This window comes from Oryzias latipes, chromosome 3 (assembly GCF_002234675.1).
Source record: "Oryzias latipes chromosome 3, ASM223467v1".
Classification (NCBI taxonomy): domain Eukaryota; kingdom Metazoa; phylum Chordata; class Actinopteri; order Beloniformes; family Adrianichthyidae; genus Oryzias; species Oryzias latipes.
Window position 1 is genome coordinate 19,903,360 of NC_019861.2, and position 12,518 is coordinate 19,915,877.

The window sequence follows — 12,518 nt, forward strand, 5'->3', positions numbered from 1 at the left end:
CTAGATAAATCAAATCACTCCCCCTGACTCTTCCTATTCAATGATCACATAACTGGTGTCTAAGAATTATGTCATTTTTCCACTAAAATGTTTGGAAAATGATGTGAAGAAGAGATGACATGAGCCTATTAGATAAAAAGGGGGGAAAAAAACTTGGAAAAAAAAAGACTGCAAACAATTCAAAGCAGATGTTTGATTGCAATGCATGAAATTGCAAAGAACTATTTTTCAAACCTAATTTTAAAATAAATTCCATGTTTTTTATTCCAACAATACATTTTAAATTATGCATTTTCTTTCAGTGCTGTTTTTCCAAACACATAACTTTGTCACCCTTGGTTTGCGCTAACGAGTGCTGCATCGCCAAAATAAGCCACAGAGCAACAGTTCATGGTGGAACATGGCAGGGGGCGTTCCACTGTGTGATAGAAAACATCGCCACGGCAATTCCCTCCCTGTGGCTGCTCCAAGGGGGAGCAGGTTGATCCCTCATTCCACAGATGATTTAAGGGGTTTCCATGAGATGGGTTTTCCAGAATGACGACAATCAATAAAAGAAGGCAATTGTGAAGTCTAAAGAGAAATCAATCAATCTCTATCAGGCATTACATTTAAAACATTGGGGGGGTTGTTTTTCTTTAGTGTGGTCTGCGGAGTAAATCAGCTGTTGTTGGCAGAAACGGCCACTAAAAAGAGCGTAAAAAGCTCGGCTAAATTCATCAGTGGAAGCAAATGTGTGTTACTACTAATGCTGAGGGGAAAACGCCGCACCGAACATTATACTGCCTCGACAGAAGCGCAGTGTGCGATGAAATAATCGGCTTCAAAACCAAACTTATACCAAGTGTCCATCTTCCTGCCGAGCCTTGAGCCACATGTGAGACTCAAACTTGTTATTAGATTAGCTTCTGATTTCTGTCCTCTGGGTCTGACACAATGCAGTGGTTTCTATTATCACACTTCAAAGTTTTCCTGTGAAGGATGAGGGCTGTGTGTGTGTGTCTGTGTGTGGGTGTATGTGTGTGGGTGTGTGTGCGTGGTGGAGGGCTAACTGAAATTACAACAGACGGAACCAAAACAGCTCGACTCTCACTGTAATGGCCAAACGCCAGCAGAGAGGGGAGCTTGGAGTGAATGCCCACACAGTAGCAGTAAGGTCTCTGTGTCTTCTGGGTTCTGCTCCAAAATCGTAGGTGTTGATATCTTAACTTAGATTCTTTGTGCTTCAGATGCAATTTCTTAACTGCATTTTTACTAGAGTTAATCGGAACTATACTGAGTAGCACATGCAAATAAACTTCCACTAGATCATTTTCTGCTGTTAGACAAAAACGGGTTTAACTGAAGAAAACTACTAAAATATTGAGAGAGAGAAAAACAGACTGAAAAGTAATAAAAGTATTTACTTATGTTGTTACCTAATATGTTTTACTGAAAAAAAAGGGGTTGCTTTTTGGAAAAACATGACATACCATTTTTTATGTGTTTTAAAGGTGTTAAAGGACAGAGCCAACAGCATCCTGCTGGGAAATAACAGAGGAAACTGCTGGACATTACCTAACACAAAAATAAGGTCATTTTGAGGTATGAGCAGGAAGTGGGATGATTCTTCTATCCCGGAAATGACTGCATGATTTATGCTGATCGAAAATCAAACAGTAGACATTGTAGTTATCCAAAACGTGAATTCCTGAAAGACGGGGAGATTTTTCTAAGCAGCTTTTTAAAAGGCTAACCTCCTTGGTACCTTCTCCAAGTTTAACAAATCGTGAAAAACAAAAATGGTAAACACATTTTTAAAAGATGATTTTAAACAACAAAAACACTACAAAAATGCATCTGACTTAAATTCTGCATTTCTTAAAAACAGTTTGGCTAGCCTAGCAAGACTGTTGTGAAAAGAAAAAAAAACATGAATAATAATGGGGAAAAAGGAGGAAAACAAAGACTGACTGAGTAGCAACATTTCTCTTTCTTCCCATCAAGCATTCACTTCCCATTAGACTCTCTTGATACAAATGTACTCCTTATGGAGTTATAATAAAAAGATAAAACAAAGGGATCAAAACCTTTTTTGTGTGAAAGTAAAAAAGCACAGTCCCCCCTGTGCTTTACATTTCTCAACTGATTTGAAGTTAAAAAAAAAGTTTGGTGGACGTTTAGAACAACAAGCCTGCAGGAATAAATGTATCAACTGTCTGACTCTAAACTCTTGAGTTATAAACTGACCTCTTTTCCCCTGTGCAGCAAATCATTAGCCCACATTAAAATGACATGAACGGCTGCAGTGCCTTTAGAAAGACAGACGATCGGTTTCCCTATGCTGTCATGCTGTTTTATGTGAGCATTAACAAATGTGAGAAATCGTCAAAACGTAAAAACAAGAGGTAAATCACTGTGGCTAAAAATACTCTAAAGACAGATGATGCTAGTTAGATGCAACAGAAATGAAGAAACTGAGAAAACCATCAATATATAGGGACGTATATAAGAAGAGGAAACACAGCTTTCCAGATCCTCTCGTACTTTTTTTGTTAGATTAGCCTGTTAAGTTTCCTGCAGCAGATGTTATGTGCACGTGTGTGTAGGGGGTAAGAGCATGCCGATTGTTAATGCTCTCTATATTGAGCCGGCCAGTACTTTACTGATACGTTTGGGTCAATGTGACCGGGGTCATTTGCTCCTAATATGATAATACGCAAAAGCTTGTAAAGACATCCACAATGCAGATGTGTAAGGAAGAGGACAGGGAATTAGAGAAGAAAGGAAAGGGAGGAGGAAAGAAAAGTAGGCAACGAAGAGGAAGGAGGGAGTTTATGACTACTGAACCCATCTGGCTTTGTGACCAACAAAAAGCAGGAATGCAAGGTTGAAGAAGAAAGGGCAAAAAACAAGTGGAAAAATACCAAGGGGAGACAGATAGGAGAAATGCTGCATATGGGTCAGAGGAATGAGGCTATCAGGGTTTGAGATCTTGTTTTGAAGACTTGGGACCGATTAAGAGGTTTGCTGCAGAATTGTTCTAAAATTTGACTGCTTGAATAGAAACAATGGATGAAGACTCTTGTATCTGCATCATCGCTAGCCTTTAGACAGCAGAATTATTTACACTTCTTGGAAAAATTGAGAGCGTTATTGAAATGTTGATACCAAAACAATCATTATTTCTGGGCAAGTCCTTGATTCAAAAGCATGTCCAACCTGCAAACAATCCATCTCCTTCTCCTCACTTCTGCAACCTTACAAGCGTCAATGTGTTTTGAGGGGGGAAACTATTTGAATGCTTAAACCATGAAAAGCCTTCAGTCAGACATTGCATTTGGAGTTTTCATTCCGTAGAACAAACTGTGAAGAACATGTTGAAAGAGGAACTAGTAAACAAACCCATCAAGGCATCTTTCTACCGTAACTGTGCAAAATCTGCAAGCGACAGAAATGCTTTGAAAAAAGATGAAAGTTGGATGAAAAGCGAGATATTTCTGAAATAAAGAAAAGGTCAGAGCCTACGTCAGTAAATCTTATGAGGAGAACATGCGGGAGAGCATTTGACACACTTGAGCTTCATTAAACACACAATGGTGGAAGCTTGTTGTAGCAGCGCTGATAACATTGTTTCTTTGTATTTATTGACACCACTTTCATTTCTGTTCAAATATTAACGTGAGCAAAGAACACAAAGAGACCAGATTGAAATAGTCTGAGGGAATTAAAAAAAAGACTTTTGTGGTACCTATAGATTCTAAATGTGACATTCTAGCCTTTTAACAGACGGTTTATATTTTATTTTATGTCGTCCCCCCTCATAATCATCATTAGAAGCAAAAAGAATATAACTTGCATAACTAAAGTTTAATATAAAGCCAACACTGAACTTGTTTAGGAACTCTTCCACAGAGCTGTGCAATCCTCAGCCTGACATTACCGTAACTCTGGTGACACATTCAAATTGTGAGAAGTGACATCATGTGGAACTTTAAAGGGCAAAAAACCCCCACAGATTCAAAGTCAAAAAAGCCAGTTTATGACTTGATAAACCGATCACTCAGTAGATAATGACTGCCAGAGGAGCTGGCAGTCTGGACAAAACTTTAAATGTTAACATTTGACAAAGGCCCACTGTACAAAAGGTGTGTGGGGTTTAGATAAACTGTATCCAGGTCACCTGACAGACAGTAGGCGAGCCGGATTAACATCATATTTTGCAACTCCTCCCTAAAGTACTGTTCTCTTTGTATAAGCAGAATTTGCAGGCTTCGCAATGCAGGCACCTTGCATAACTTCTAGTTTTATATTATTTTAATGAAACATTTATTTTATAATTTTCTTAAGTGTAAAATATGGGTATTGACAAATAATGCATTTCCTGTTTCCAAAGACAGTTAAATTCTAACTAAGAAATAATTTTTGAAATTTTTTTACATGGCTATAACTTTGGCTGTTTTAGTAAACATGGAGAGATTTTGCAAAAATAAAATACATGTCTTCTTACAAGTGAATTATGAACAACTATGGGAGTAAATAATTTCAGTTTCAAGCTTTTGAAGTGATTTCCTCTTCAAAGCTCCACCATCAGTTTTTGCTCGATCACATTTGATAAACACAGCACATTTATACTGAAGCTCGAAGAGACTCATTGCTGTTTGCACTTTACTTTTCACCATTTTTGGTCAAGTATTGTAACTTTGTATCTGCATTTTCAATCATCTGAGAAAAACTCTCTAAATATATTATATTTTATAACTATAGTGCCATACAAAATGTCATTTTAGTCGTCTAAATGAAATTGGTGGGATTACAGGTGTGGTGTGCAGTAACTGGGACTGATGCTGATAATTGCTTTGTAAGTTCACCAACACTGAGCAGAAACTCAGAATAATGGGATGGAAAAATTACAGCGCATTATTTGTCCCATCATTTAATCAGCTGGTGCTAATGTGAACTAGAGGAATCATGTGGGAGAAGACAGTGAGTCAGCTCTCACGGCACCTGGTCTCCAGTAAAAGGACATCGTGAACCGTTGTGTCTGTCGCCATGGCAACAAGCAAGCTGAGAGGATGGAGCAGAAGCGAATGCTGCAGCTGCCGTCTGATGATATGATCAGCAAGCCAAATATTGCAGCCTGTTCTTCACACTTAATTGTGGGGGCTTGCATATGATGCACTAAGTATGAACATGTCTCAGGTTCAGCAAAGGTCAAAGGTTAAACCAAGGTGACAATCCTCCGGCTACAACAGAGCAGCCTGATCTTAACAAGAGGACTGACAGATGAGATATCTGAGAAGGACAGAGATCTGACAATCACGTCACGCATAATTGAATATTTTTAAAGGGACATGGAAAACAGGATAATATCTGTTTATGTTTGTGAAAAGTTCTCCACTTTATGTAAAGATGAAATGGTTTTTGCTTACTGAAAAATATAAAGATAATCACTGATTTCAGTGCATTTTCTTACCCTGAAAAAGGCTGTGGACAGAGGCAGCAGTGCAGCAGCTATGGTGTACTCCTCTGAGCCGGAGCAGTCCTGTGGGTGAAACAACAGGAGAGAAATGAATGGCGCTGGTTGGTTCAGAGGAACCAAAGTAGACGCACAACATTTATAGCTGCTGAAAACACTGGAACTACACATCGTATGGCTTTGAAGAACTTAGTAGAGAACCATTTCAATGAAAAAAAACAAAAAAATAAATAAAAAACCCTGAATGGATATTAAATTGTTGGATAAAATATGCCTTTCAGTCAGTAAACCTTTGTTAATAATCAACGCAGAGATCAGACTTGGACAGAGCTCAGGAGGTAAGAAGAATCTATCTTCAAGAAAAAAGTGTTATATAAAGTCTGGCCGACGCTATAAAAAAGGCTTGCCAAATCCACTCTGGTCTACTTTATTATTCAGACAGATGCTTTCAATAACCTTATATAATTCTCATTGACACAATTGTCTTCAATTTTCAAAACATGTCTAAACAACATGCATGCCTTGCGACTTTCACTCAACCAATGACAGGATGTTGTATAAAATACAGTTGTGGCCTTAAAATGTTGTAGGCGTTGAGCAGCCACTTGCATTTGGACAGAAAACCAATTGAAAATGTGCCACTCTTGGCATTCACATACCAACACAACTTCACATTGGTGTTTTGGAGTGACTGGTGGATGAAGATGGTGGAAGATGGAGGTTTAGGAGCCCAAATCTGACTTTCAAAAATAGACATGAGATTTCTACTCACAGCATTTTAGTGATTATGTCTGGTAAACTGTGCTTTAATTTTATTAATTTCTTTTTTCCTGAACTCTTCATAACCCCCCAAAACGACCGCTACCACAAAAAAATTGGATTAACAAACAATTTTTAAGCTTTGTTCTTCATCAATTGCTTGAAAATGCAAAAAAAAAAAAAAAAAAAAGGGAGAGTGACTCTCTCATAAACTGTTCTTGCAGTTTTAATATGCAACAAAGAGACAGGCGGAGGGACGCAGCATTTTCGATAGTGCTCTGCGAGGGGGGCCTCCGTTACAACCATTCCACAAAAAGAATGCAGAGGAGGGAAAATGCAAAACACATGAAAGCCTGGCCCCCCATAGATTAAAAGACATAGCTTGTTTTATTTTTCGTGTTCTAGCCCCCCCCCCCCTGTTTTTTTTCTTTTGCAGTTATTTGGGTTTCAGTTAAATGTTCCAGCGTTCCTGGAACCACACCAAAGCTTTGTTTATCAGCATCCCTGGCAAGCTGCAGGTCAAAGCAGTTCATGGGCTGCAATTAAGCAGAACAACAAGTGGATATGAACGGACAGAAAGGCATCACTTTTGAGCTAACTAGCATCATTCTGGAGGAAGGAAAGAAGGCGGAGGAAACGGGGAGTCAGCCGTTGTGCACAGACGACGGCGGGACTTGAATCTTCTTCTGCTTGTCATACTTCTTAAAAAGTGACATAATCAGTCACTCTTATCACGCAAAATCCTTCACTGTAATCACCCCAGGAGTTATCAGAGAGACTGTCAACTGAAAAGCTTTGAAGGTCAACAATCAAAGCAAACAAGATAGCAGTAAAACCTATGACGAGACTGAACTGAATGAAAGTGAAAGCAAAAACAAAAGAAAGCAGTAATTAGTACTTAAGCGCTTAACTGATGCATATAGTGAGATTATGCAGCAACTCCTCCTGGATAACAGGAGTAAGGTACGTTGGGGTGGGGTGGGGGTGAGGACACCCCATTTGTTAGCCTCCCTGCAGTCTTCATTTCCTTCTATTATTTACTGCATACCTTCACTTTTTCTGCATTCCAGAAGCTGCTGGAGATGAAACGGCGAGGATGACTAACGCAGCCACTCTGTTTCAGACACGTATACAGTGGCGGGTGGAAGAAAAAAAAAAAAGGAAGCAAAAGAAACTTCCTTTGTGACCAGAAGTTTGTATTTTCCAAGAAAGCTGTAAAGTGACATAAATGTCTTGCTTTTATGAGAATTTAATGGCTAAAGGCAAAAAGAAAATCCTTTCCTTTTAACCTTTTACACTTTAAATCATTGATGGGAATAACATCACATTGTTGCCTTGGGTGTTTCTTAGATGGGCAACAACAGATACTCAACTGTTGAAGCATCAAATTTGATTAATACTAAGATTTATGTAATAAACCCAGAAATCCTGGAAAAGCAGTTGTTTGAGCATGGGAACTACATCAAGTGAAGATTCTCTGTTACAAGGTTGCGTAAGTTGCCGCATGAAGGCCAAAGAGGTGGACAGAGGCTATGTTTTTGGAGCTAAACCCAAATTTATGTTCCATTTAATTTAAAAAAATGTCATATAAATATTAAAAATAACATTTTGAAGTGATTTAAACCAGAAAACTGAGTAAAAACTATGCAGTTTCAGGAAAGACTTCAGAGGTTTGCAGCTCTTAAAGGACTAAATTCTCTTGACCTTTTTTGTGTGGTTTAACATTCTCGGATTCACATGAGATGCTTCAGCTGCAAATTCTAAGCTGTTTTATTCATTCGCACCTCTGCTCGTAACCCCCATCCAAAGTTGAGGTTTGATTGTGTTTTTGAGCAACATCTTGAGCCCCTCAGCTGAAGGAGAATGGAACACAGAGGACTCATAACCCTATCAAGGCAGGAAATGGTTGAGATGCCAGGACACATCCACAGCAGGGATCATTCCCCCACATGGCTTGCACAATGTTTGCGCCGTAAAGATGGAGCATTGACCGTCCTGTACACGCATGCAGAAAAAATGAAGGAGCAATTAGCCCCTATGCTTTAATAAGCCTCATTACTGTGCACTACTCATGCAGAGAAACCGAACAAAAAAAAAAAAAAACACAGAGAAAAACAGATGTTTACAAAAGAAAGATTAGTCAACCAGCTCCTTATGAATAAACAGTTGTGTGGATGGCAACATCCTCAGAAAAAATAGACAACTTGATTCTAATGTCCTAACACTTAACCTGCTGTTCATTGTGAGTATGCAGATTTGTTATGGCTGTGCAAACATTTCAAAGACAAACACAGAGCGGATCCCAACAAGACGAATGATAAATTATGTCACCGACCGACCTTTCAATAATGATGTCACTGCGAATCGATTTGTCACATCAACACATGTGGCGTAAATTACAGCGAGAGCAGATGCTTTCATTACACAAAGATCAAGCAGCATTTCTTACAGTAAAGGTCACTTTGACCCCATTAAACCCCAAATATTTCTTTTACAGATCATCCGCGACTAATGCCCTGCCAATGAGCTGCGAGCGATAAATGAATGTCGGGAAAATGTTTGGAATTTAAACAAAGTCAGTTGGAGGGAATATACAAAAATCAACAAAATGCACACAGAAGCATTCTTCTCCAAGAGGCTGAGATAAGCCTTACGCCATAATGTGGAAAAACCAAAAAAAGATGGAAATCCCAGCTTTTAATACTCAAGTTACTTGAGTGGTACTTTGTTGTACTTGACTCAAGTCCTTGATTAAAAAACAAGGACATTTTCATAATGTATGAAATAAATCTATTTATTTTGAAGCATTATAGTGCCCATGGTGGACAGACTTTGTGTTGTAAAAATGTGTTTAAGCTATTTTTCCCTAAAGGTCAAAGAGTTGTCACTCCTCATGATTTTTTGAACATGTTTTTAGTTTTTTATTTAAAAAAGCTTCATTATTATATATAGCAAATGTTTCCAAATGTAATAAAATACATAAAATCGCTTTTAAACTAAAAAATAAAATGTTCTTTTTTTATGTTAAAGCAATGGTGGCATATTTGAATCCAGCATGAAACATGAGATTTAAGAGATATGCAGGGTGTTTAAAAAAAAATTAACCTCTATCATTACGTGCAATCTGTTAAGGTAAAGTAATAAAAAAAAAAACTTGTTGATGTTGAGGAAAATTCTTGTGACTTGGCTACGTTTTACTTCCTGTCCTACAACTGTTGCCACGACTGTAGGATGGACAAGATGAATCCAATAGAAGACCTCCCTGGTGCATTTACCAGAAAGCTTAATGTGATTCATAGAGTTGATTGCTGCTTAAATTGTTGAAGGTCATTGATAGGAAAAGTGCAATATAAATAAAGTTTGATTTTATTTGATTGAGGGGGCCATTTTTAACTTTTGGGGATTTTACGGTGATTTTAATAGCATATCCATCACATCAGCTGTGAACCCAAGAATGTACATTTACAACAAATACAATTTTCATTTGTGATAACATTAGCCTGTGGCCGTATTGTGGCATGCTGTGCATTACACAATTTCAACCGAGTAAGGGAAAACATTACAAGACTTATGAGGACATAAGGTTTAATGATGCCATTAATAGTAAATCCAAAGGTCCACATCACTCCACGGGTGAGGAGACAAGATTACCTGCTTGGGGAACATTCACATACATTCCCACTATTATTCAGTAGATCAGCTAAAACCTCCAGACAGCTTGGATGCTGAGCTGTCAAAGCAAAATGCAGAAAACCCCCTGAAACAAACTTAAACATTAAATTCAGTTATTCGTTTTTCCTGTTCTTTATGTGTTTGCATTGATTGTTAAAAAATCTCCATATTTTTTTTTCCTGCCCAAACAGAAAAAAAAGTTTTGCTATTTGATGTTAAGAACTAAAAGAACAATTTGATCAAAACGGTGAATGGCCATGGCAATGCCTGAAGGACACATATGCTGAGGAAATGGTCACAGTTTTTGTCCTGTTGTGAATAAACAACGACAAAGCACAGAAAACATAACTGTAAAACCTCTAAATGCATAGAAACACAATACTTTATTGTGTACCCACATATAATTGGGACCCAAATGACGCATTAAAGGCCTTAAAAATCTCTGGTCCAGAAAACTACAAAAATGTCCTGAGTTTCCATTTATTTTATGGGGGAAACAAAGCATGACTGGAACTTAAATGTAAAAGCGATACTCTGTGAGGACGGCTTAAAATGGTCCAAATGCCTGGAATAAGATGATTCAGGGTTGTAAACTATAAAAAACCACCAATAAACAACAGATAGCTTTGTGTGAGCAGCGCTCTTTTGTCTTTTTATAAGCAACGCAGAAACCTTAGAAACGGACTTAGGCTAGCAGCTAAAGCATGGCGACACCAAGAAACCCACAATTGGAAAATACAGAAGTGAGAGGACTATTTTAAAGCATGCTGTCAGAGTGTTCTAAACAAAGACAATGAGGATGACAAACTATATACAATACACACTCACTTATTTATCTTGACGTGGTTTTAGTCGCTCTTTTAGTATATTCGCTTTAGGAAAGAGTCCCTATGATCTTGACAGGAAGAGGTAAAGTTAGTATTGATTTGCACCTGTGGCAAGCCTCAGATATGCAATTCTGTACAGGAACTGTTTTATTAGAAGTAATTGGTCATTTGAAAAGAAAAAAAAAAAAGATAGTTGAAACCTTAGACTGAGAAAGACTAAACAGGCCACAGGGGCGTTGCTGCAGTCGCCAAGGTTTACCCTGAAAGGGCAATAAATCAGCAGGGTCATCAGTGGTGGGGCATACCCCAAAATAAGAGAAAAACTATTGGTTTACGTTAAATATGACCATTTGAAAACTTCACTTATTGCTTTTTTTTGAAAGATTTTTGATTAGAAGTGGAAAACTGCACGATGTCTTAAGGCAGGGGTGTCCAATTCCAGGCCTCAAGGGCCGGTGTCCTACCGGTATATGTTTTCCAATCAACCTGCCGTTTAAGCTCCTAATTGGCTAAACACACCTGATCCAGGTAATCAACAGCAGATGATGGAGGGCTTCTGGAAAACCAGCAGGTTGCCGGCCCTTGAGGCCTGGATTTGGACACCCCTGTCTTAAGGTCATACGTAATTTGTGAAGGTGGAACATAACTTTCACAATGTGAAGCCATTTTTTTCTTGGGTAAGCAGGTTTTGTGCCTATCTTACTTTAAAACTCCTTTTAATTTCCCACTTCTCCTGACTATCAAAGGATCAGGTTTGTCCTTCTCCACGGTTATAACATCTGTACTTATTGCACCGTTAGGAACTTAATTGCAGAACTGGACACTCCCATAAATTCTGTTTATGATCTTTAACCTCATGCTCAATTGACTAGCTCATTAAACTTGCCTCTTTAAGTTTATTAAACAATTTTAGTGCACGGTCAATAACTTACAGGGAAAAAGCAAGGGTAGTTACATTTTAATAAGTAAAAAAAAAAAACAGAAATCCTCATGTCTGCACATTTAGACACATTTCTGATCAGTTTCCATAAGAAGTGTCCACAGCATTGAGAATAGTCATTTGCTCCTTTATTCGATTTCCTACCTGCAATGCACAGTTCATCATGCGAATGATGTAGTCAAACTGCTGGTGGTCCAGTATGGCGCGGTTCTGCTGAACGTGAAGACTCAGCTCCTCTGTGAGACACTGGCAGGCTGCTTTACCTTTCAGTGCACGTAGTGCAGCAGGCAACGTCTGCAGACATATGGTTAACAAAGATGGTTTAAAAATAAATAAATAAAAAGGTTAACCTGGACATAAAGTAAAAGACTCACTAAGAAAGTGTGCAATTTGTAAAATATGCAGCATTAAAAGAATTGACATTATATGGGTTCGAAGGATTCCTGCCATGCCTACTTCCATTATTTACAGAACTGCAGGATTACAGGACAGTTATATGAAGCTGGGGGAAAGAGAGGGAAAACGCTTTGTTCAATGTAAATGTTTGTGACAGAACAACAAGCATTCCTTTGGGAAGTCTGGCTTAAAAACAATGATGTGATTCTTAAACTATTCTAATACAGTGGTGCAGAGATGCATCAGGTTAATAAATGACCTTAATGATTGAGTAAAAGACAGTGTTCATCACCTTTTCGGTCTCCAGGGTCTTGTTATCAAAGATAAAGGAAATGCAGTTCCTCACCACCTCTAGCCTTCGGGCGCTGTTAAACACAGAGCCACTCTTACCCATAATGGACACTAGAACAAAGTAGTGAATGTCGATTAAAATCCCATCAGTCAGAACAACATACTGCACAAACAG

The 12,518-nt window shown here is 38.3% G+C and overlaps 1 protein-coding gene across 5 annotated transcripts in view; it reads right to left on the reverse strand.

The window, feature by feature from the left end:
• sbf2 (SET binding factor 2) overlaps positions 1-12,518 on the reverse strand; it is an 89,020-nt gene that overhangs the window by 24,448 nt on the left and 52,054 nt on the right. For all 5 annotated transcript variants that reach the window (XM_023953461.1, XM_023953462.1, XM_023953459.1 and 2 more), the window contains exons 15-17: positions 12,345-12,454; positions 11,801-11,950; positions 5,456-5,524 (exon numbers count right to left, since the gene is read on the reverse strand). In XM_023953461.1, the coding sequence (XP_023809229.1) occupies positions 5,456-5,524; positions 11,801-11,950; positions 12,345-12,454 (329 nt within the window). The remainder of the gene's footprint in view (positions 1-5,455; positions 5,525-11,800; positions 11,951-12,344; positions 12,455-12,518) is intronic.